The following is a 26,386-nucleotide window of genomic DNA, read 5'->3' on the forward strand; positions in this document are numbered from 1 at the left end:
TTTACATGAAATTAACCGATGCACGCTTGTTCAAACAGGTAATATCATAAGCAGTTTCTTGAAAATAACTTTTTTCAAGTTGTGTTGTTTATACTTCGATCATTTGTTGTAAAATCTTGTTACCTTTCACCTGGAAATGTTTACTCTTTCTTTCCTTTAGAAGATAGTAACTATCGATTTCGCTACGTCCTATTATTTACTTTTTCAAGTTAGCATATATTACAAATGGAAGTGTAGAAAATGAGCTGGCATTGACAATTAGAGTTATATTTTTGGTAAACGTCTGCAATAAATAGTATACTTGTTAATGGTAATCATATTATATTTGTGTCCGACAGTATAACATAATTTTGTTTAACTATAGATAAAGTGTTAAAAGAAGACGACCGCGAAGGGACTCGAACCCCCAATCTTCCGATCCGAAGTCGGATGCCTTATCCATTAGGCTACGCGGCCGGACGGTATATGGATAGTTAATACAGTATATATACTACAATTATCCCGAGCAGTGACTTTCAGTAAATCTATATTGTAATAATGTCATTGAGTTAACGTTAAGTCAGACTTAGCGTTTTTGGTATAGCGGTCGTATCTGCGATATAAGCTACTTGCCACTGGCAGAAGATTAAATTAAGCCACCCAGTTAGGTACCCCAATGAATAGTCACCATGATACAGTTGTCCGATTAATGCCTGCGTGATTACTGGGAGTGGAACTGTAAGTACTGTAAAAACATGTATCAATTAATCATTACGTTGCCCATCATTACTACTAGGATTAAGCCTAGGCCTGTAGTGTATTCAGTATAGTAGTTAGTCGCGTTGTGTCGTTAATTTTTATACATAGGAAGTTAGGGCCTAACTTAGGCGCAGCCTATGCCCAATTAAGACGCAGACTACTTTACAAGAGCGAAAATCACTTACATCATCTTATATGAGTTAACATACAATCGTTTGATTTAATTTCAATATAATAAGTACAACTTACAAGAAAGTTCTTAGTGTACAAAAAGAACGAATATTTTGGGGACTGTGTAGGCTAGGCCTAATTCTTTCATTATTTCCTAGGCTAGGCCTATCCGGCATTGGAGTCGGACACAAACAAACAACAGAATCATTGAAGGCTTATTGATTGATATATTGGCCAAAGTTTCTTTCTAAAATAGCAGTTTTCTATGGCAAACTTGGTCACAATTGGCAAACTAGGTTAAGATATTTAAAATCCGGATACGGTGGGCAATATAAATCTGCCTGGATGCCAGCGTAAGCCAGTAAGAAGAGGACATATCCATCGTAACCCTATGTGTTTGCAAGCCAAATTATATTAGCAAAGTTCTGTTTCAAACACAATTAGGCCAGTCTAGGTCCTAGCCTAGGCATACAAAACCTCTTATAAGTTGTTTAACTTTTCTAAGGCTAACATTGTCAATCGAACATTCACCTGAATTACACAACAAGATTTAACACACATACAAAATGTTCAAAGTTAGGGGAAATTGTTCTTACATGGAACATTTTGACTGTAGTTTTATGTATGAAAAGTAAAAGTAGCCGAAAGTAGCTAAATTCATGTCCTGTCCATGTAGGTAGTAGCATAGATAGACATGTAAAGTGCTTTTGAATTGTGTTAATTAATCAATTTGATTTTCACAGTGTCAACCTTAGAACTTAAGTTTAATTTTATCCTACACAGCTATCAAAAATGTTTAAAATTGCTACCCTACAGTGGATAAAAGGAAGCATAAATTTGACTGTTTTTAGTTTTTTCACTGATTTATCATCTGAGTTAATATGTACAGTAACCTTCAATTCAAGGTGTTAGGGAAATTTGACTCATGACTGACCTTCTGCTACATTGGGGCGGGATCTGCCTAGATAATCCATGATCAAATGACATAGTTCAAGGGTCAAATTTAGTAAACCAAATTTGGAGTGATCAACATTCCTGTTTTGCTTTTAAGAGAGAATGTTGTGCTCTTAGCATTACTACTAGTCACATGTTGCATTTTGGCTTAATCAATGAGCAATGGTTGAATGTTTGTAATTGTCAACATGAGCAATCACATCTTGAGAACAAGTTGACTCTATGAATGATAGACCAAACAGGTGACATTGAGATTATTCAGGGCCTGTTTACAAATGCACTACAAATGTCTACTGAAGATTTGGCCCAACCAAGTTTGGACGATAGATTGAAAAAAAATAGTTTAGTTATATTTTCAGTGCGTCTAGGTAATAAACGGTTCATAAACACCACTTTGCTAGATTGTTTTACAAATTGCAATAATTTTAAAGCAAAATTTGACTTATTACATCTTTACAGGTGGCTGCAGACCAGGTGATCAGTATTGTCAAAGCTTTCATTGAGCCGTTACAACATGGAGGTCCTCCTCACCCTATCAGTATTACAGTTGCTACTTTTGGGACTTTGTATAGGAAAGGTAGGTTATTACTGCATATTTCCATTTTTTTTTTCAACAAAAGTGCAAAATTTCTACTTTTCGGGTTGTGTTTGTGTTTATTCTTAAATAAATATGTATTTTGTTAAATTATCTCAATTGCTTAAATCAGTAACTCAACTTTTCAGCATTCTCAACTTGTTTCTCAATTATTTTTATTCACCCCCCCCTTTTTTTTTTGGTTGCAAATGTTGTGAGGAATAATTTTATATAATTGGTTGCACTGAACTGATTATCACTTGCCGTTAGTGAGCCTTACTCTAGTATACATGGTTTACGTCACAACTTTTTTATATTCATGCTGTTATAATATTCTCCCTTTGACTATTTCTTCTCGCAAGGTTATTCCACAATGTGCTAATTCACCGAAGACAACTAGATGTCATCAAGAAGGGTAGGTAACTCCTTTAAAAGGTGTGAAGACTCGCGCAAAAAGAAACATCTAATGCCGGTTATTTGACCTAGCTTCGAATGAGGTGTAACAGAAGTGTTAAACACCACCATCGATCCCAGAAAATACACACACAGCTTGCTACCGTCGGTAAAAAGACACTAGTGTACAGTCAGTACATACAGCTGCGGTCAATACCCACAGCACAGTATACAAACGATACAGCGATGGACATCTCAGGTCCAGCTAAAGATAACAATTAAGGTATCACGTTTCATTACTGTCTGCATTTGTAGTGGCACGAACAAAACGCCACTTGCAAGCAACAGAAAGTTACCTTTCTTAAATGGCCGCACGCGGTTTGTGGCGAGTCTTCAATGCCTTTAACAGTTTGAAAATGTAATTGTCTGTTATGCAATGTCAATATCTTTTGGGTATTTCCTATCAGAATCTATTGCAGAAGTAATTTTTGGTCTTCATAATTTGAAAATGGTTTTATCACTTTCAAGCTAATGTGTACATTGGAAGTTTGATTTTTATATCCCCATCAAGTTCCAGCTATAAGCAAAGAGAAAATGAAAGTCATTCATCAATTAGTATATACTGCAGATATGTGCTACTTCATTGGATGCCTAGGGTCCTATGTTTAAAATATGTTTCAGTTTCAATTTGAAATGGTCACGTACACCTGGTTAATGTTTAACAAGCGACAGAAATCTGTCTGTGTAAGATACTCAAGCTTTCAAATTGCTTTGACTGCTACTATCAGAGCTTTTTGAACTAGAGGGACGGTGGAGCATGGGGTGGGGGGGGGGGTGGTGGAGGGAAGTGAAGGACATTGTCTCAAAATGATATTGTAGTTTGAGGTGGAAAGATGGAGCCTCCACTAAAGTACTTCAAAGTACTTGCAAATTTTAAGGATGTCAAGGTTAAGAGGACCTGTAGATTACTCTTAAGAACTGTCAGAAAAACTCTGTATAATCCGCCTTTTCTGTTAGACCCCACACCCCCCACACCCCCACACCTCAGGTTATGAGCTCACATGTCCTGTTCTCACTACATCCGTTCTTGGTTTACTCAATTTATGTTAAAACTGTGCCTGTTAAGACCCTCCATGAACAAGGGTTACGCACTAAACAAATAGACGGAAACTCCCTAATAAAAGCATAGTGCCTCGTGGGTTTCCAATGAAGAAACTGATAGGACGAACCACAGTGTATATGTGAAGAGAAAATGTAATTATTCAAAGTGATCAGATTTGGCATATTTGTTGGAGCTCAGGAAAAAAGCTATTAAGATAAAAAACCACCCATATAGGTCTGCTGTTATTTCGTTCACAGAAATGCCTGATGTCTCAGTTTTCTTTGTAGGCACCTGTGCCCTAAATGCATAGACTGCTTCAGTTTTCATAATGATCATGTGATAATGTAACAAAATGATTGTAGAGGCATAATATGTTTGGCTAATCAGTACCATTATATAAAGTAAATGGAAACTTGATAGTGGTTAAAAGCTGTTCCCCCCCCCCTCCCCCCACACAAAAAGAAAAAAAAAAAAGTGTCCATCAAGTAGGAAAATTGCTCTAGTGAAACATTTTGTAAACTGCAAAGCAGATCTGCATAGCTTCACACAGAACATTAACAGAAACACAAAATAAGACTGCGTAAGTGACGCATTGCATTGTCGGAGCAACCTGTATCATATCTGATCTAGGTTTGTGAAGTTGTGGTCCCTCTTAAAGTAAAGTAAATGTACTTAAGCATAACTCCAAATATGCGTTTGACCATAATTCCAAATATTCAAATACATAGAGGGAGAGGAGAGGATGAGGGAGGGGTCGAGGCCAGTTGGGGGGTGGGGTGCAACGCAAGAGTGATGATTGAAGGACCCAGAAACTTCTTTTTAGTGTTGAGTTTAATTTGTAGCTCCTTTTCCAGATCTTTTTGACTATGCATTTAGTTTTTATGTTTCATTAATTTTTTAATTTCATTATATTTCATGAATGTTATGTTGGATTTACATGTCAGGTATTTCCTGTTTCTATTGGTTTCAACAATTTGGAACTTTGAAATTAATCATCTGTTTAATAATGTTGAAATAAATCATCTGTTTAATAATGTTGAAATAAATCATCTGTTTAATAAGGTTGTCATTTAGCGAGTCTATGAATTCCTTGAGCAATCTGGATTCATGGTGTGCTATCATTGACGACAATTATTCCGGCATCATTAACATCACGGTATTAACTCTCAGTCATCTTTATGTTCTCCTCTGTCAGATGTTACTTGGAACGTATTAACGGAATATGTAAGCCATGTCAGAATTGTTCGGAACAGGATCTGAGGGAGACAAGCCATCCAAGAGAGTGTCGTGCAATGAGTTATCCACAGTTCTGTAAATACCCTGCAAGAAACGATAAGGACGTACCAACAAAGATGGTTGAAGTACAATGTGAGTAGTTAAACCAGAGATAAACCATTAACCTTGTTCCCAATACAGATCCTTGTAGTGGGAAGTATAAGGCCCTGATATTCAACTATTTTGGCTTGGTGACTCCCCCTCCCACCCCCCCCCCAATTTCCATCTTCATCATCTTGGTGACCTTCCAGTGGTGGTGGTTGTGCCTTGGGGATGGCTTTACAGTGGCATACAGTGACCTTCAAGTAGTGGTTGTTGTGCCTTGGGGATGGCTTTACAGTGGCATATATCGACCTTTAAGTAGTGGTTGTTGTGCCTTGCGGATGGCTTTTCACTGCATACATTCAGTATTTTCAAGGGGCGGTGTACAGTAGATTTAATTTTAGAGCAACTAGTTTTTTGGGACAGACGTGCATAATTACCATGAGGTCATCACCATGAGTCTATGCAATAAATACAAATTATATTGATTATTGAAGAGATGTTCTTTTCAAACATAGTTTGGCAGTTTCAAGTCCAAAGCTATTGTTTTAAACACCTTTACTAGTGTTCTATCAAGCCCCTTTTCATTGTTTGCCCAAACTGCACAAGGGGAACATTTAACTAGCCAATCACCCAGCAATTCTTTATGCAAGTTCATCCTGGGTGTTAGCATGCCAGTGAGCGCTTTCTCGCAAATGTGTCACACTGATTCAGAGATCTTTAAACAGTGCAGGTTATGCACATTAGGATAGGCATGACAGCTTCCTCTGTAGGGGGAAACCCCCCCAAAAAAACCTGGAGATGCCCTTGCTAGCAATGAAAGGCTGGCTACATTCGATTATGAGATAGTCAATGTGCAGGGCTGTAGACTTAAGATCTGTGATTTGACATTTTCACGGCATAGTTAGCACGATGGGACAGATTGAACAGTCTGCTTGCAGTTTATGGGTACAATAAGATAACTGATGCTTCTGGCATGAAAGACCTCAAAAGAGTTGTTTTCAAATTTTTTCATCACAGTGGACAGTCCACTTTTAGGGAATTTCAGTCAGAAGAACGGCAAGTGGGAGGTGTTCTTTTACAACGAACTTGCAGAAGAAGGAAAACAGGTAGGTTTGCAGTACCGTTCTATCAATCTTTGCTAGCTTTGCCTGATGCTAGTAAAGCAAATCTTCTGCTGAGATGGTTTGATGGTAAAGAGATTTGCAGTGTGTTCATCTGGCATTAAATAAGGTCATCCAATGAACCTACAACAAATGGTAGTTTAGGTTGCTCGAAAGCCGAGATCGAAACATCTCAGAAGAGAAGAACAGTGTGTTTGTATGTTTGGAAAGAACACCAGAAATGAATTGTTAAATATTTATCATAGAGCCATTCCTGGTAGTACCAAGAGCGTATTAAAGTGAGTTCGATTTAATATCATGGTGTCTAGAAATATAATAGGCCTGACTACTTGGTCTCGAAGAAAGAAGTTTTACAAAGAAAAAGAAAAAAAACAGCCTAGCATTGGGGTTATATTTGGGATTAGAATACTGGCTATGTGTTTCTGTCTGTCTGCAAAATAAACAGGCATTTCTAGTTAGCTCATTCAAGACACATTACACTTCTGAAAATGGAATGTGTCAAATTATATCGGTTTTAGAAAGTTGTTACTTTACTAACTATTTAAATGAATTTTCACTTCTGAAAAATCAAGTTTAACCTAACAAAGCTCCTTTGTTTATAGCCTAGTGTCAGTTTGCGGCAGGGGTGTTACATTTGTTTTTGAAGGGCACAAACAAAAGCTAGAAGATGGAGACCTGGAACTGTGTTTACCTCACAATTGTGGAGGACGTCTAAAATGCAGTAGCCCACCCACTAGTGGTTGCATCTGTTATGCTTTATTCCCATATACCGATCAGATAGACTCAAGTAAACTATAGGGTAACATTCTTCAGCATCAAGTCTGTATTATTGCTCGTACAAGCTAACGACCGGCAACTTTGTCCCTGGGTTATATACAAAAAATTGTCTTCATTTATAAAGCAAAGACACATCTCAAATGTTTTTTTTTAATTTTTTTTAATGTAACTGTTGAAGTTTTCAATCATCTGCTGTGACATTAGCAGAACAAAGTTGACACTTTATTTTGTTAAATAACATGTGGGTGGGAAACTCTCCTCATCAGTGAAGGTTATATTGCACAACCCAGTCAACTACTATTTTCATTAGTACTGACAGAAAGTGAAATGCCAATCGTTCATTGTCCTCTAATGACTTCCTATTGTATCCTTTGTTTTACAAATTATGTTCACGTCTTGCATTTGTGGCTCATATATCAAATAGTCCTTCACACAGTTCGAAACGATTAATCGAAAGTGATTTTAAAGTCATTGTGTATGAACTAATTGTCTGTAATTGATGTAACTCATCTATGTTATTGTATTACACTAGTTGGTCCTCCTGCATGATTGTCACTCATGATCTAATAATTGAATTCTTGCAGTTTTAACAGATTTCATGCTTAGCAGTCACATTACTAGCTAATTTTTCTCTTTTTAATAAAAGTTTCACTGGTCCCCTGACCAACAAGGGAATAGTGCTAACTTTGTTAATTTAGGCGAGGATAACAGCTAGGTACTTGACATCATACAGAACTCGGACATGTGGGTGTATAGAACAGAGAAATATATTGATACAATTGCCGACTGAAACACCCCTTCATGTAAATCACACCCTTCACGTAAATCACACCCTTCACGTAAATCACACCCTTCATGTAAATCACAAATTAGGGAATGATGGAATTATAACATTAGGAAATTATACATGTAAGACCCTTGATGACTTTTCACATGTCTTCTGATACTTAAAGTTCATTGATAGTTCAGATGATAATTCAATCCAAAAGTTTAAGATAGTTCAATATTGATAGTTCCAAATTGATAGTCCAATATTGATGATTCAAAATTGATAGTTCAATATTGATGATTCAAAATTGATAGTTCACTCCGCGAATTGATACACTGTTAACTCTGGTGTATACTCATGATTTTGTATCCAAACTTTATTGTTCAGTGAGCTTTAGGTCACGCGATGGTTTCACCAACTCCCGTCTTTTTGGGCACGCCCTCTTTATGCTAGCACCCCTTTGTCTCCCAGTCTCCGCTGATGATGGTCGAGAACTGCAGGGTACAAAATACGTTATCTAGTATTTTGTCTACAAATGCTCTTGAAATTATCCCGAGCGAATTTGTAATACGAACCCTAACCACAGTGAATCTTCCTGCAGATGTGAATTTTCCTTTGGGATATTGAAGTGCATATCACATAATAACAAAATCCACCACCAAGTCCTAAATAATCACAAACCCACCACCAAGTCTTAAATAATCATAAGGCTCCCAATTCTACAATGCCCCAATATTATAATGCCCCCACTAACTGCTCCAATACAACACTTGCTATATAGATACTATCTCAACCCCTAGAGCAGCTTCACATGACCATGATTATTCTAGAACATAATTAGTTTAACAAGCTAACTCTCGGTATCCAAAATATATCATGCCATACCCCAAGACACCTTTCTCCTCTCTAAAGTGATCCCTGATTGCATTATCTTGTAACACATTTTATTAAGTATTATTGACATATCCCCAAGGCTAGAGCCAAAGTTACCTAGGTTGGGATACGACCCCCCCCCCACCCCCACAATAACAGGGACACCTCAATAGGCAATGAATAGAATAAATACATTCTAATACCTTGAAACATCAGTCCCCACATGTTCTTAACAAGGATAAATAATGTGACTTACTTCATACTGGGCTTTGACTTGCTCCTGCTCTCCAGGTGCAGACTGGCGCCACGATACTTCCACACAGAACCGGTTACTGGTCAAATTAACTCAGGTGGTGACAATAATTAATATATGGTTTTTGCTTATAAAATGTTGGCCTCGCAGACTAAGCTTCAAGCATCTCAACAAGCCTGAAGTACCCTCACAGGGTCTTACCACAACAGTAAAAATAACCAACACACCACACCCACAGAGGACACAGCCAGTCTTGTACAACTGTACCTTTCAAACCCTGGTAGTCAAGTGAGGAATATTCTCCAACTCTGAAATGAATGCATACCATGTACCGCTCAAAACATTACATAACACAAAACAAGACACAAACAAGACAAATATGCAGGACACAGAGGGATAAAGCTACTACTTTCAAGCCAGGTTCAATCTAGCTCGTGCCATTCAGAGTCACTCAAGTGACTCTGAATGGCTTATACAATAGGGACTAGTATCTGCTGTGACAAAAAGTCATCAACATTTAGTTGATAAAGACCAGCTTCACTGCATTCTTACACCCGTTTGTCCAAACTGTTGCGTGTTTAACACATTGAAGCAGGTTTAGATCAAATTAAGTGTTTGCGGGCTGTTGAATGCACACTCTAAAAATTCCAAACACACACCTTTTTACCAATGCTCTTCATTCAAAATGCCCATTAATTTTATTTTTTCCATTTTTCCCCTCCCCTACACCCCCCCACACCTGCACAGGAGAATTATGCCAGAGTGGGTAAGGTATGTTCACAAGAATGGCAGAGAGACAAATCCCAATGGAACACCTTTCAGAAGGCAAGATTACTCTGCATATCGGGTGACGAGGAGTTCAATTATCTTAGTAAGTATTGGGTTAAATACTTTTGAATTTGACTTTTCTCATCACTCACAAGAGAATATTTTACAAAGTTTTACTGAAGTATAGAGATGGATTAAAAAATATTGTGTTGTGGAGATGGGAGAGGGGAAAGCTGGGGGTAACATGTTTGCACTTGTTTGAAATTATACTTCCCCAATAAAGTTTCCTTCTGCAACTTTTTCTGACTACATTTGAAACTGAAATCGCAATTGACATGCATTTTAACTCAGTTGCCCTTGTAGGACAGTTTCATAGCAAAGAGGCTCAATGTTGGAGAAATCATGGACAGATGCTGATTTTTTTATGAAGCCAATCAATTTCCATCTGTGAATTAAAAAACTTTGTCTACAATATGTAAAGGGAATGGTTAACACATAAAGAAGCAAATCTTACATCAGACAGTAAATTGTGGCTAAAGCATTAAATGATGATGAACTATTCTAAATGGTATTCCTAAGACACATGAGTTTGCTTCAATATTTTATCAGTTGTTGATTTTAAGTAAAAAAAAAATGAAATTATAGGAAATATCAAAGAAAGCATAAAATGTGTCCTCTTCATTTTGTTTTTTCATATCTCTCTTGATTACAGCTGATATCAAAAGTATCGATGAGGATATATCACGATATTATGGTATCTTTTCACAAAGACGGTAAGTCTGTCTCTTTTTCTTCCCATCCTCTTCCACGGCTTATCACCGTTCTTCTATTTCCCATCACCTCCCCTTGCAACATCTGTCATCACCCCTTCCACCACCCATCTGCTCTCCTCCCCCTTCTCTCCTCCCCTCCCCCCATCTACCCTGTTACTTTCTCTGAAGTAAAATGAATGATTGGTCTAGTTATTTAATTGTAAGATTATTATAAGATAAGAATTATGTTGTTAACATTAGCCCACAGAGTATATTACTCAAACTGAATAGGTATGCTGTATTGGCCCCCAAATATGCTAGATATTCAAATAAGGTCACCTTTGGTCGAAATTCTCAGACTTTTTCTATTACAACTTTTGAGGAAATTTGCCTCACTGGGACATTCAGTCATCTTGTGTGTTCCTTAAAATTGTCTGAGAACAATTTGGAGAGTAAAGACCTCCAGGAAAGTTCTTTTTAAAAATTTCTAGCAATAATAGTGCGCTTTAATTTGGGGCCTATACTTGACTACCTTTACTCAGAGAGTTTGCTACTGTAGGCCTGACTTAGGACTTTAGTAGATGTCGTAAGTATATAAACCGTATGCTGGAAACCATTCTGGCACAGGTACATTTCCCACAACCCATCGAAAAAACAAACGTTTTGACATCTGAACAAGGTGTAGAAATTCTCAAAATTTCTGTCTGTTTTTTTGAGGACTATATGTCTTTGGTCTTGGACGATTGTATTTTTCTCCAAGAATTTTCAAAGCAATGCAGGTCTCTTGTTTTTTCATAAATTTCAGAAAAGGGAGTACACGCAGCGCTGTTTGCAGTTTCACTCCTGGGAGCATTGTAAATGCTTTTTCCAATGGGAATTACTGTGATCCTGGAGCCTTTGACTATGCTGATGGTGTGCATCAACTGCAAGACAGGAGTTTACCAAAGATAAAGGTTGACTTAGGTTTAATACTCTCAGTTAGCATGTATTGTGAAACTATACTCTCAGTTAGCATGTATTGTGAAACTATACTCTCAGTTAGCATGTATTGTGAAACTATACTCTCAGTTAGCATGTATTGTGAAACTATACTCTCAGGGTAGCATGTATTGTGAAACTATACTCTCAGTAAGTATTTATTGTGAAACTGTGAAAAAAATTGTGAAACATATTCGAATAATGGAATTGAAACGAAATGGAAATTTTTTCAATTATCTTATTTCGAGGGAGTGTTGGGGTTGGTTTTGTTACAAGTATTTCTATGTGCTGGTCAATTTCATACTGTTCAAAGGCAGTGGTGTAACACAGTTTTTAAAAGAAAATAAGGTTTATGGAATATTTTTTGCCAGTACTGTCTTTTACCGTGAGTAGGTAGATATTGCAGAAAGTGGTTGATTTCTGTGAATGGATATTGTTTAAATATTTCTGTCTTCTGTCTTGGAAGTAACAATTGGAATGATTCTTCAATCTCTTGTTGGTTAATGAACATCCTGGCATTGTTAAATAGAGAAAGTTTTTGCTTGTAAAACACCTTTCGCTAGGTTAAACAGGATTTCCCTTTTTTTCATACCTATTTATTTTCATCTCATAGAAACTCTTCGTTACTGTCCTTCCATGTTATGAGATTACAGTTTGTTCTTAGACAGTATATTAGTTCTTTTGAAGATCATCGCCTGTTTTCGTTACAAATCTTTGACTTCTGTTGATTATTCAACAGTGCAATGGCAAAAACCTCACCGATTGGGAAACAGCTTTCATCAGGACACATTCGCTGATGGCTGCGGTCGTAACAGATGACGCACCTCTGCTCATTGCTGACAGACATTTGACAAAGGCTGCGTACCACACAAAGAGATCTAAGGATGGACTGTCTTATACAGTGTTCTTTGTGGGGACAGGTTAGTACACTTCAACCCACAGTTAATATACTAAAGATGTCATATTGCTTTCCCTGTGGTGTCAAACTGTCCATGGTTTTAGTAAAATACACAGAGAATTTTGAAAGTGCCAAGTAATTTGGGGCTAAAACCAGGACTAAGGAGAGATGTTCTCAGGATTGCAAGTCTATCCTGTGCTCAACCAACTGAAATATTTGCAGGACTGAGTCGCAGGCAGTCGCAGTAAACCACTTCCTTCTTTGCTTGGGCTGCATAATACCGTGCATGTAAAAAGAAAAACAAAAACTGTGTTAACCAGGGATGGAAACCCCTGTGTCATTGGTAACAATCCGGAACGCAGAATGGGAGAAGTGTTTTAAAGGGAACCTCAGCTTCATGATATATAGATGTATTATACCGTAGGTGACATAAATTAAAAACAGACTGTTCTGTCAGTTTCTTTTCCATTCATGAGTATTGTTTAAGAGGTGTACATAAAGGAGGCAAGCCGTGTCGCATAGTTTTGGTTGCGGGTTGTCGTTTGGTCTGTACCATTCCATGTTATTGTTTCACTGTGTCCATACAGAAATTTTGAGCATCAAATCCTGACAAGAGCGAAATACTAAAAGCAGTCTCTTACAGCAACTGACAATACAAAGAGAATATATTTAATTCCAACCACCCCACCCCCCCCCTCCCCATTTATATCGTAGAAGACAGTGTCTTTTCTCTCTGTGTCCATGTTTTCAATTCATTTTCTTCATTGCAGAAGAGGGCAAGATACTGAAATTCCTCGAAACAAAGAGGGGTCAACTCAACATCCTAGAGGAAGTAACATTGATACCAGAGGTGGGAGAGGTTGTCGCCATGGAGATGACAAAGAATGGATCAGCCCTGCAGGTCATCTCGTCTAACCAAAACGATCCATTTCTCCTCCCACTTCACAGATGCAGTCAAATGTCAAAGTGGTGAGTGTGTTATGTATTTCAAGACGCAAAAAACTTGATGTCTTTTCATAGGATCAATTTGAGAAATTTCTTGGCTGAGATGCAGAATTGAGAGGGGTAGAGAGAGAAACAGGTAAAAAATAATAAATCGGTGAAACAGTTCTAGGCTCTGCAGACAGCAATTGATTGATTGATCAAGCAGTTAATCTATCGACCTACGCATCTATCTGTCTTCTCACCAACTTTCCTTCCAGCCAAGAATTGATTGATTGATTGATCAAGCAGTCGATCTATCGACCTACACATCTTTTTATCTTCTCACCCACAAACTTCCTTCCAGCCAAGAATTAATTGATTTGTTGATTGATTGATCAAGCAGTCGATCTATCAACCTACGCATCTATCTCTCTTCTCACCAACTTTCCTTCCATCCAAGAATTGATAAAGGTCTAACATTAGTACCACTTGTAGAAAGTTTAGACTTTTGAAAGAGATGATTCCATGTTGTTTTTTGTTGTGTTTGTTTTCTCCAATCACAACACTCTTCTTTATTCTTGCAGCTCTTGTCCTCAAGATCCCTTCTGTATTTGGAACGTAGAGGAAAGTGAATGCCAGGAATATGATGGCCTTAACAGGTAAAAAAAAATCTTGCCTCGACTTAAACATTTCCACAGAGCACTAAATTTGTTTTAATTTCATCGATAAACTCTTCAACCCTTTATTAATGTGAAGATTCTAAGCATCATCCATTACCCTGCACATGTAGTAAGTTAAAAAATTTGAAATCACATCAGTCATATTTATTTATTTATTTCTTGCAGTGGGGAAGGCTTTAACCAGTCTGTGGAAGCTGTGGACCTTTGCCTAAGTAAGTTTTCTTTGGCACTATTTGTGCGCATTTTTTAGCTCATTTTAGCTCATGATAGCATATGCGAGAAGAGTGTTGAGGAATCAGAGGTTGAAAATATCTTACAAGGGTATTAGGGACATTCTCTGAAAACAAGCAAATTGCTTTATTCTTTCTACTAAATTGTGCCAGGATAGCCAGCAAATTTCTGTGCCAATACCCACCCTTCACTAGTGAACCATAAACAGAATTGTTTGAAGAAATAACTTAAAGTTATGTTTAGTAGAAACCAGTGAATTTGGTGGAAAGCAAACATAGCATATATACATATACACATTCACACATACCACATATGTACACATGCACACATACACACATCCCACATATTGAAACATAGCACAAACACACATCCCGCTTACAATTCACATATGCACACACCATACACATACACACTTTCCACAAATATGTACACATGTATTTATACATATACACATACACACATCCCACAGCATACACACATATACACAAAGCACATACACAAAGCACATACATAAGCACAAACACAGCAAGCTGTGGTAAGTAAGAGTTAAGTATGTTGGTTCTGTTAAGGTATGTCTCTCTATTCCCATGTTCCAAACAACCCCGTCTCATAATATTTTCCAGAGGATGTCAGACAGGTTCCTACTGTTGTCAGATAGTTACCGGGTACATGGAACATCCAGACACAGACATAGAATTTGTAATGTTTTCTTATCTCTGCTGAACTTCCTTGATTGAGTTCAACTCGATGACTGATGTATAAGCAATGTACATTCAGCATTTCCCTGATAATGGTTTGTACTCTTAGAGGAAGTGAATGGCAGGAAAAGGCGCGTTACCAAGAACAATAACAGCTTTCCATGAATACAACACTCATATGTCGTGGGACACTGTAATATATTTTACTTCACTTTAAAGTGTCAGTTGTATTAAGAATTCAATCCTAGCTGTTATTGATTGACTACTGTCATTGAATTTCGTCCCTATGATCAGCTTTGATTTGTTACACCATATCATTCATATTTTCACTCTTAAGGTATCTAAGGTGGTTCACCCCTTGCATAATATTTTTTTTTTTAAAGTGTATCAACATTAAGCCAAAATTCCCTTGCCTATGTACATGAGCAAACATAGAACCAAGTTTGATATTAAAATTCCTTGTAAAATTGTCAAAGTTAAGAAACAGATTTCCCTAAAGAGGCTTGAATGCTCCATTTCTAAACTTGTAGAACAGGATTAAATATATAACGGAAAGTGTGAATATTTAGTGGCTGTCCCTTGTCCTGCAATGCCTCAAGTCATCTCACACCATCCTTGATTATGTTTAGTTTCAAGTTAGCGTGAGTTTATATATATGCTACTTTTTCCATCATCTTTCAACATGTCAGAAAATCAGGTAATGGATAAGCAAAAGCAATCAACAGAATTTGTTGCTGACATGATATTTTAATGAAATATCTTTTAAGAACGATTTAACAATACAACTTGCCAAACAAGGTAAATAATTGGCATGCAGTAGAAACCTTGTTCTTCCGACCATTAATCTGAAAATTGCATTTCTTACAATTGCAGAAACAACAAATTAGAAAAAAGGAAAAATTCACAAAATTTCATCTTGCATTGTTTGAATTGAGAGGCTTCACTGGTCCAAGCTATCGATGCGCTACTTTAGTAATTCAAGAGATCTTCAAGTTTCCAATAGCATTGGTTATTCAAAATGGCCAATATCGACTAGAAAAATTACATTATTAAAATAAAAATATATTAAAAATGTTTTACAAAAATTCATTTAAAAATTGTTGATTTTTTTTTAAATTAATTTTTGTTTTTAAATGTTTAAAAACAATTTTTTTCTGCGATACCTTCAATGGCAGGAAAGGAAATTGGTGAGCCTTTGCTAATGTCAACTTACAGTTTGTTGCAACCTACCACCACAGTGGAGGATATTATGGGCGCCCCAAAGGGAGCAGAGTCTAAGTCTAATCCGAAAGAAGGTAAGAAAAAAAAACAGGGTGAAACAAGTTTGTTCTTTTCTTAAAAAATATAATTGAACAAGGAGAATAGTGCCCGCTCTATCAAGCAAAACAAAAATATTTATTTCCATGGTAACTATTTACTGTATACTTCAAGAGTGTGAATGCATTACTAAAGCATATAAAGTAAGGGTCCTCGAGTAAATTTCTTTTGAAGGCCGGAGGGGAAAAAATTATTGGGACGTGGAGAAAAGGGTCTCAGAGAGAGCAAAAGTGTCACTATTCACCTAGAATGAGCCACTTGCAGCAGTACTAGTAGGCTGATAGGTGGCTCTAGCATGTAAGGCCTTAAATCTCTGCATATTTGATTAGTGTTTAAATTGTGGCCAATTTATTGACTTGTGTTTTTGATAGATGCTAGATTCAGGGATGCATTATAAGGTATGGTCAAATTTTACCTTTCCATATATGTCATAAAGTATGGACCTAATTTAAGGGCGGGATTTTTGATGTTGTCCTAACTAATGGTATTTAACATATAACTGGCCTTGTACAAAGAACAGAGATAATGAAAGGTGGTGCTCACATTGGTTTGTAATTAGTGGGGGGTGTACAAAGAACAGATAATGTAAGATGGTGCCAACATTGGTTTGTAATTACTGGGGGGGGTGTACAAAGAACAGATATAATGTATGATGGTGCTAACATTGATTTTTAATTAGTGGGGGGTGTACAAAGAACAGATAATGTAAGATGGTGCCAACATTGGTTTGTAATTACTGGGGGGGGGGGTGTACAAAGAACAGATATAATGTATGATGGTGCTAACATTGATTTTTAATTAGTGGGGGGTGTACAAAGAACAGATAATGTAAGATGGTGCCAACATTGGTTTGTAATTACTGGGGGGGGGTGTACAAAGAACAGATATAATGTATGATGGTGCTAACATTGATTTTTAATTAGTGGGGGTGTACAAAGAACAGAGATAATGTAAGATGGTGCTAACATTGATTTGTAATTAGTGCGGGGGAGGGGGGGGGGTTGAGGGGATTAATGTAAGCTTTCAGCTTCAAACATATTCATGACAGAGTATCATCACTGCATGCTCACTCAGAAGAACCAAAGACACCCAATACAGGTAGGGTCCTCCTAGATTGGAACTTAGGCAGTGAATGTTCAGCTCTGGGTGGAGAGGTATATAAGAGGTGCAAGATAGCAGGGTCAACCCTCACTACCCAATGAGTATCCTGTCAGTAGAAGCTAATGGGAGAGAATGGAATTGTTTATGTTAGATCAACATTTAATGTGATAGCAAAACCACACTTCTGCCGAACAAAAGAGAAAGATGAACAAGTGTAAAGCAAACATGTAAGTTCATGTAATACTAGTGTATGCAGGGCCAACAACATCTTGCTTTTAAAGTTGCACAGAACATTCATAGTTAATGGGATAGTGAAGCTGTTAGTCGTCAGCGTTGTATCAAAGGATAACCTTAGGCAGATTTTTAGTCTTGATATGTTATAGTACAACCAAAAGCTATAAAATAAATTAGTGTTACTAACAATTCTGTAAACTTTTCCCATTTTAAAATATGATAAATCATTGGAATGCTTCTTTAAGGCTGAAATGATGATGACATCTGCTCTTCAGAGCAGGCCTAAATGTTAATGTTTATCCATCATTGTTTTCATAAATCCCAATAACGCAACCAAACCATGTTCTTTTAACTTGATATTAAAAACAAAGCACACAATAACTCAATCAAACCATGTTCCTTTAACATGACATTCCACTCCAATTGTTCTTGACAAATATGCACTACATTGTAAAATATCATTTAGCTGAGGAAGTGACGTAATTTTCTGTGCGTTAGACTATCTAGTCCAGCCACTTTGAGTAATGATCCTCAGATGTTTAAAGGATCATTTTCTCAAAACTGAAAAATGTTATAGAAATACAAACTAGACTGATAGCAGGGTGTGTTTTATCGGTCTTCAACATATCAAAATTAATCTTATTGCCAAAAGTCATCCAGTGATATCACAATATATGATGACATCACCACCTTTCGATGTCTCCCTCTGGCTTGTATGAGGCTCAACGGACCTTCGACAAACATCGTCCGCGGCAATGATATACAGTGCACTGCTTGTGAATGTTCACCTGTCGATACTTCACATAACTTGTGTCTTTTATTTGAACTTTTCATCAACAGATCCAAGTGTTGTCTCTTTGGGAATTATTGGGGTAATAGTTGTGTTAATAATAGCAGGAATTTTGACAGTGGGTTTTTTTGTTTATCAGAAGTGGATCAAACCACACCACCAAGGTAAGTGTAACACTCAAATACTCCATAATGCATATTCCTTGGCAAACCACTACAGAGTCTGTACTACTGTACTGGTGCATAGTGTATGCATGTGTGTGTGTGTGTGAGATGAATAAATTAAAAAACCAGGGTTGCATATGGGCCCTGGAAACTCAGGGAAAACTTGAATTAATTTTTGAAATTAAATTAATTCTTGAATTAAAAAAACCACCTTGCCACCATATTACCCACTCTGTGTCACCAGTTTTATTTATACAAGAAAATGTTACAAGATTGTTTATTCCTTGCCGATGGCAAAAGGAGTCTTGCCATTGTGATGGCATGTTTGTGCATGTGTTGAGTACAATATCCCTGTATAGTCATGTCTGTGATGTTCAAAGGTCAACATCTGAATGGAAGAACCTTGTCATTTTCTGCAAAGCATAAAGGTCATTTGAGTTCAGCAGAGGTCAAAGTCTGAAAACTATGTGAACAAAATAACTCAAGAAGCAAAACTTGGAAGGTCTTTGTAGTTGGTGTGCATTATTATTATTATTATTTTTAACTAATATAAGAACTGTCTGTGCAGTTTGCATTAAATGTTCTCATATTTTGGAAGTGTTGTGCCAAGAAATCACCATCAGCCTGTGCAATGGCTTCCTGGGTTATGCTAATTATAAATGAGGCAGGTTGTAGACTTTTCGGTGATCCTGCTCGACCTATTGAGACGAGAATACATAATTATCTCTTCCCTACAGTCTCAAACCACAAAACTACCTCCACCTGGAATTCTATCGAGATAACCCCCGGTAGTAGATGGCGGTTACAGGGGGTCAACGCCGAGACAGACAAAGTCAGAAACTGCTGGGGAAAGCTTGTCAAGTTGAAATTTAAAGGTTTATCACCGATGACCTCTTACACTATCACGAGGTATAATGAGCAGACAGAAAAAATAAGCACGAAAGGTATCAATTTATTTCCCTTTTTGTAATACTGCCGTAAATCCTCCTGATTAATGATTTCTTTGCTTGCTTTCATGCCAAAAGAAGGATGCCTTTATTTTGTGGTTTCAAACGTCTCTTCTGCTGTTTCTTCCTGTTCGCCTGGTTTCAGTTCGTTGCTACATTACATTCTTCACTTGTGCATCCTTTTGTTCATGTAGCCTCTGACATATTCCTTTCCATTCAGAGAGTCAGCTGTATGTCTGATGTATTATAAACAATAACAAGAAATGCCTCCACCCTTGTTAATCAAAGTACCTCAACGATCACCGTTTGACCTGTGTGAAAGAAAGAAATGTGATGATATAACTTCTTGAAACATCTAAGAAAAATCTCAGTCCTTTTGTGAGATATCAATTTTCCTTAACACACAAGTCTGAATGTATGATCAAGTCTAAATATGACATTGTTGTGCCACATGTTCTTCAATTTCTTATTTTGTTTTTCTTTTGATTTATTTATTACAAGAATTATCTTCCTACAATGGAGATGGGTTTGTAAATGCTGACTCTAAATTACTGAAGCTCTTAACGAGAGCTAATGAGGACATTTGTTTAAGTGTGGACACCAATAACTCTACCTTACAAATATATAAACAAAACAAAAAAAACAGATAATAGAAAAAGGTTTCAGATTCCAGTGATGACATTATGACATGTCAGAATAGACAGAAACGACAACATCAACAAAACATGAAATCTCATTGGAGATGGCTGTAGAGACAATGATTCTACGCCACACACATGTCATTTGAATAATCAATATGCCAGGTATAGCCTAACTTAATAGTTAGGCTACTGTACTACTTTGTATAAAAGATGAATTTATCTTAGATGTTTCAAGAAGTTATATTATCAAACTTGTCATTTAGATTGAAGAAGATCCTGCTAGGATCGAAACGTCATGCCAACTTACATATGTATAAAAGCTACCAGTAACTGTTGTTGTGTGTAAGCTTAACAACAAGGTTAGGCTGCTGAGATTATCCTAGCCTACATTTATCTCAGAGGGAGGCGGATGGGGTTGGGTTGAGAGGCAGGAGGGCAGTGGCTAGTGTAGGTAAAGTATAACATTTCTTCTCAGTAATGCATTAGGCAAATTTCAATTGTTTTTCAAAGGTCCGTCCATAGAAATCTTGTCCGATTCTTTAAGCAAGACATCGGTGGAAGTACGTGTCAGTAATATGGATCAAGGTTTCGAGGGTGAGATCCTAATGACGCCTCTCCCCGAGGCCCTGAGTTCTCATGTGCAAATGAAGCCGATCCCTACCGATGGAGAAGTCATCAGGATGGACAGTTTATTTCCAAATGTCAACTACAATTTGCAAATTAAGCTGGAGGAAAAGAACATGGACAAGGAAAGACAACGACAGCCATTCATTAAGGATGTTCAGTCTGTTAGGACAGAAGGTGAGCAATGTTGTCATACTAAGTTTAAAAAATTCAGGCTTTTGTGATGGCTGTGAAACATTAAAACCAACACTGCAAGCTCGTTAACCAACAGTTAAAGATTCTCGTCTCTTCTGTGCTCAGTGTCAAGCTCTTATCGTCCTCCATGCTAACTTCAAAGAGCATCTTTTTCAACTTGTGAGATAATTGGCAAAATTTATAGAGGATCATTCTGGTCGCAGAAAATGTGTCGTTATATTAACGAGAAATATATTCCATCCCTGTTGGTTGAAAACCTCATCTCGTCCATCTGCTTGTCACTCTCTGGTGGACTTTGCTGATTGAATGTAATCTTTTTCGGTCGGCTAGTGTTAACACCAGTCGGTACTCCAGGAGGAAGTGGATCTAATTACTATAAATTGATCTGTGATGTCAGATGTTATTTTTCCCAATAGTTTACATTCCTATTATCATTTGTTCTTGTTGATTTTTTGTCCTACAAATGTGATACATTGTCCAAAGTTTGCTTGATTTGTTTTAGTGTGTTTTAGAATCTCATCAAAATGCAACTTTTTTCGTTGAAATACTAAATTTCCGCCTTGGATGAATGATTTAAATATAAAGAAAAACAAAGACGCTTTCAGATTAATTGCCATGTATGACATCAATCTGCTCTTCTCAGATCACCAAATTTTGAACAAACAGAAAAAGGTCATATTTTCACCATACAATATTATGATATGAGGAGTTATTATGCAAAGACTTTTGAGCAATCTTCTTCTTAAGAAATCAACTTCGGCCACCTGAATATTACCTGAAAGCAGATTGTAACTGTCTACTCCTGGGGGGGGAGGAGGGGGGTGCATACATGTCTTGCTGGTGAAGTTTCCAACTGAATTACCTGGCCCATTGCAGATCTACCATGTAACCAACATATTCACCCAATTGCAAATGATGGTCTAGAATTTCAGGCCTGTATTTAATTGAGCATTGAAGAAAGATTTTGACTTTCCATCAAGCATTTAGCATGCTAAAACTGACTGCATCATGTAACTTAAACCGTTGGTTGCTCTAGTTTATATTTACTTTGTAAGTTTATGAGGATGTTTTTTTCTTTTTTTCTTTAATTCCTTGCCAAAGGCCAACTTGGTATCTATGTGATGATGTGGGTGACTGTAAGTGTGTGTGTAGGCTTGTAAAGACTGTAACACCAAAATTAGGTGTGGATTAAGTACATGCTTTACATGCAAGTATAAAAACCGTATACTTTTCTGTGAAGGTGAAATGTCATTTGAGGTCAACAAAGGTCAAACTCTGAAAACCTTATATACACCGTAGCTACAAAATGAAGGTTGGGTAAACTGCATACTTTGTATGTGGATCCACTTTGTACAAGAACCCTGTCCTTTCTGTGGAGGTCAAATGTCATTTGAGGTTAAGGGAGGTCAAACTCTGAAGATGTGGTAAACACTGTAATTCCCAAAAGGAAAAGTTGCATAAACTTCATACTTTGCATGTGGACCCACTATAGTAAGTAAAAAAGCTTTATTATTTGCCTTATTTGATGTCACCAGAGGTCAAAGGCTGAAAGCTGGTACTTACGATAAATCAAGAAGATTGCTTCAATCTCAGTTTGCAGCAGAGCAAAAGAAAATTGGATCTTATAATTTTTAATTGAACATTTTGTTTACACAGGAGAGAAATTTACAATCCAGAGTGAGGAACATGGGGGCAGTTTCCTGGTGTGGGACAAGAACGACATAGATACAAGGATAAGTGAGGTGATTTTCAGTGGATGTTGCCTAGATCCGGTATCAGGAAGTCCAGGCAATGGTTCTCTATATCTGGGAAAACTGCCTGAAACAGAGAACATGAAGTTTGAAGTTAAAGCCAAGATGAAGGACGGGGACTCGTGCGTGGAATATGAAGTTGCAAAGACAGTCTGTGATCAAAGAAACAGAGGTTGGTGAAGAACAAGCATTGTTTAGTTACTTTAATCAAAATAAAATAAAATAAAACTGCTTATCCACTAGAGAGCCTGTGTAAGAGAATGTGTAAAAGTAAGTTGGCGTGAGGTTTCGATCCTAGCAGGATCTTCTACAAAGGCTAAATGACAAGTAACAGTAACAGAAGGGACAAAAACACGCAGAGAAGACAGAGAGGTTAATGAGCATGGTGAACACAAAGAGATAGATGTAAGGGGATTAGTAGACAAGGGATGGAGAGAAGAAAGAAAGAAACCAACAGGGGAAGAGGAGAGGTAGGAGATAAACAGTTACTTTAATAACAGAATTAGAGTCAGTTTGCTCTGTTGGTATCTCTGAGGTTGGTGAAGAACAAGAACGGTTTTTTATTTTAATGAGAGTTAGTTTGCTTTGTGGGTATCTCTATTCGAGAGAACAAAGGTAAACATAATGATTAGTATCAAAAGAAAGATTATTCTTTAAGAGTGACTTAAGATGCAACTCAGTTTAGCTGACCATTACAAAATACTGCCATTATTCCAGGTTAAGACTGCTATATACCACTTTTGATATTTGAAAAATGTGCCTTTAAACATCTGAGGCTGATCAACGAAAGTGGTTTACTCGGTCTGAACACAGAGACACGTCAGGTCAGCTTGGTCTGAACACAGAGACTGTTAGGTCAGCTCGGTCTGAACACAGAGACCGTCCGGTCAGCTCGGTACACAGAGACCGTCAGGTCAGCTCGGTCTGAACACAGAGACTGTTAGGTCAGCTCGGTCTGAACGCAGAGACTGCTTGGTCTGAACAAAGAGACCGTTAGGTCAGCTTGGTCTGAACACAGAGACCGTCAGGTCAGCGCGGTCTGAACACAGAGACCGTTAGGTCACTTTCTCAGGTGGGGCAAAAAAAGGGATACGCTGAAGATTTTTATGGCCTCAGATGACATGTTTACATAGCTGTACACATGGTGTTGAATGTCACTAAAAGGTGTTCTGTTGTTTGCACATACCTGAAAGAACATGTTTTAGTTGGTTTAAGAATTTATCCCCCACCCCCCCTACCCAAAAAATGGTTACATCAAAGCATGTTTGCCTACACTGAGAAGCTGATAAAGTCATCATCAAGTTAGCCTTAACGGTACATTCCAAAGACAAGCATCATGCTACCGGGCGAGAGGATAGTATAAAACCATTTTTTTCGAAACATTTACGTGGAATTGCATTTGTTAGTCAAATTGAAAGAACTTTGGTAAAATGGATGTTTGTTTACTTCAGGATTAAAAATATTGTGCAGTTATAAAAATTTAAAGAAACAATTGCAATGCATTAGCTTATAGCTTATAGCTTATAGCACAAACTAATGATTGCAACCTTTTTGTGCAAATCACTTTGAATAAAAATGTAGGAAAACATCAATGTTCATTCACTGTTAAGGCAAATCACATGAAGCAATTATTGTCACTAGGACTTGATCAGTATATAACTTCATTTGCCATTTTTCTTGCAGAATCTTTTGGCTTTGAGCGAGACTGTGTGAAGACCTTTAGCTTTCTCACAGCTCTGAGACCAGATGTCAGAAGACCACTGGTGAATGAGGTTGTAATAAAGAAGGCTGTTTACAAGGCATACTGCCAAGCTCTCGGACATAAGGAGGTAAAGGCTGATGTTTTTTGGGTGACCGTTCATGACGTAGATGATAAGTTCCTTAAACCTCTAAGAGAAATCCATGTGGACAAACCGATAAAAGAGTTGACGAAAGGATTGTATAAATCTTTCATCGATCTATCTAAACACGAAACGAGAGAAACAAGAGAAAGGAGAGAAACTCTGGAAGATTGTCGACAGATTTATAGAGTGATGCAAACACTGGTCGATCGTCATCGTGACTGTCCGGCCTGCAGTGTGATATACAGCAGATTGAGGCATGAATGGGTGTGTTCTGGCCTCAAGTCAGAATAACAAAGACATCTTCTTGCAAATAGAATCCGGGAAGTGCCAGAAATTGCTGTATAATTGAGAACTCTATATTATATGACCAGAGGAGGATTTCCCTGAAGCTACGAAGAGGATGATATCCATCAACCAATGGATAGGTCAATGGTCATATTTTTTTTCTTGGGAGACTCAGTGTGCACCCTGTCTGTTTGAAACCAAAGTCATGATCTGTGGAGTCCCTGTAAAGACAGCTCTGTCCATAGAATGTTGGACATGTAAGAGGTAGACAAAGTCATCTTCTTTTTCTTTTTTTTGATCTGTGAAACAATTTATTCTGAGTTAAATATCGTTTTGAAAGTGCTTCTGTCTAAAGAGTATTTTGCCTGACTATATTTAAGTTTTCAGATGGTGAAGGGTTGCTCGGGTGGATCGATTGGTTAATCGTGATCCCTCAAAATATATCGACAAATTCTGTCGGAATACTACTTCACAGAGTGATGTCAAGGAAATCGACAACAGAATTGACCGCGAAATGCATTGGGGATCATTTTGAGCATAATATATGGCAAGCTTGGGAACTTGAGACTTCAGTTTCTCTGTAGAGTTGTAAATAGATTGGAGATTTCTGAACAGAAAGTACACGTGTACAATTGGTTGTGATTTCTCTTTATTATGTCACATACTTATTTAAAGCACTTGTCTTTATGCACAAGCCTTTATATTGGAGTGTGTTACATCATTGGATGTCCTATGAGTTTTAAACACTGTAACACTTGGAGGTCCAGTAGTGGTATATTTTGGTTGTTCTTGGTGGAGGTGTGTATATTGCCACGTACAGTAGACTGACCTACAGGTGTTAATCATGGCAAAGTGTAATTGACCATCAAAAGAGTGGTTCAGGACATTAACATTGTAAGAGCTACTTCTGGTGAACAAGCAGAAGTCTAGTCTAACGATGTCATCAAAGCCTCAATGCATGTTTGCATTCTGGTTTATCTGATAGACCCAAAATGACAAAACCCCCCCCCCCCTTCCCCCCATTATGTCACCATTGGAATTTTTTTTTTTTCAATTTGATTTTTAATCTTTGTTTCTGTATTTTGAATTATCAAATCAATTATTTACGATTTGTTGTTTGGTACACAGGTTTTGGGAATGACTGCATGTTATCTGCAATCGCTAAAATTGAGAATCCTTTGCAGTTTGAGGTATTTGATTGAAGTTATAATAGAATGTAAGCAATTAAAGTAAAATTAGTCATAATATTCATCCATCTAAACATTTCATGTGCCATTCCCTATAGCATTGTTCACATTTGAATATGCAAAGGGGATCTGACTCCGCAAGGACAATCCCGAATGTAGTTTAAACGCTGACGTACCCTTGCGTCAGACCCTATAATAACGATCCCCCTCATAGGGAGGATCCTGACCCTAGAAGATTTAGGGGGTGGGGGGGGGGTGATGGAGCACTGGAGATCTCTGGTTACGTGACCTCGTCACCTCTGCATTATCTGACACAGATTTATACAAACAAA

At 37.5% G+C, this 26,386-nt stretch overlaps 1 protein-coding gene and 1 non-coding gene across 2 annotated transcripts; one reads left to right on the plus strand and one right to left on the minus strand.

Moving 5' to 3' along the window:
- Positions 1 to 383: 383 nt before the first annotated feature.
- On the minus strand, positions 384 to 456 carry Trnar-ucg (transfer RNA arginine (anticodon UCG)). Its single transcript has one exon. It is a non-coding gene; the product is annotated as a tRNA-Arg (tRNA).
- Positions 457 to 564: 108 nt separating this feature from the next.
- On the plus strand, positions 565 to 25,868 carry LOC139959630 (uncharacterized). Its single transcript, XM_071957409.1, has 18 exons — positions 565 to 717; positions 2,323 to 2,440; positions 2,800 to 2,852; positions 5,128 to 5,300; positions 6,270 to 6,358; positions 9,793 to 9,916; positions 10,526 to 10,586; positions 11,371 to 11,518; positions 12,283 to 12,463; positions 13,212 to 13,410; positions 13,950 to 14,024; positions 14,211 to 14,257; positions 16,150 to 16,269; positions 18,467 to 18,580; positions 19,318 to 19,524; positions 20,679 to 20,969; positions 22,644 to 22,910; positions 24,422 to 25,868. The coding sequence occupies exons 2-18, from the start codon at positions 2,378 to 2,380 to the stop codon at positions 24,871 to 24,873; spliced, it is 2,664 nt and encodes an 887-aa protein (XP_071813510.1). The 5' UTR covers positions 565 to 717; positions 2,323 to 2,377; the 3' UTR covers positions 24,874 to 25,868.
- Positions 25,869 to 26,386: the final 518 nt, after the last annotated feature.

This window comes from Apostichopus japonicus, chromosome 19 (assembly GCF_037975245.1).
Source record: "Apostichopus japonicus isolate 1M-3 chromosome 19, ASM3797524v1, whole genome shotgun sequence".
NCBI classification, from domain to species: Eukaryota; Metazoa; Echinodermata; class Holothuroidea; order Aspidochirotida; family Stichopodidae; genus Apostichopus; species Apostichopus japonicus.

Bases quoted from the DNA above. Each gene is read 5' to 3' on its own strand.
- LOC139959630 (XM_071957409.1), top strand. From the start codon at position 2,378: ATGGAGGTCCTCCTCACCCTATCAGTATTACAGTTGCTACTTTTGGGA. The intron at 2,853-5,127 runs GTAGGTAACTCC...CTCCTCTGTCAG, and splicing joins ACTAGATGTCATCAAGAAGG to ATGTTACTTGGAACGTATTA. The intron at 20,970-22,643 runs GTGAGCAATGTT...TTGTTTACACAG, and splicing joins TCAGTCTGTTAGGACAGAAG to GAGAGAAATTTACAATCCAG.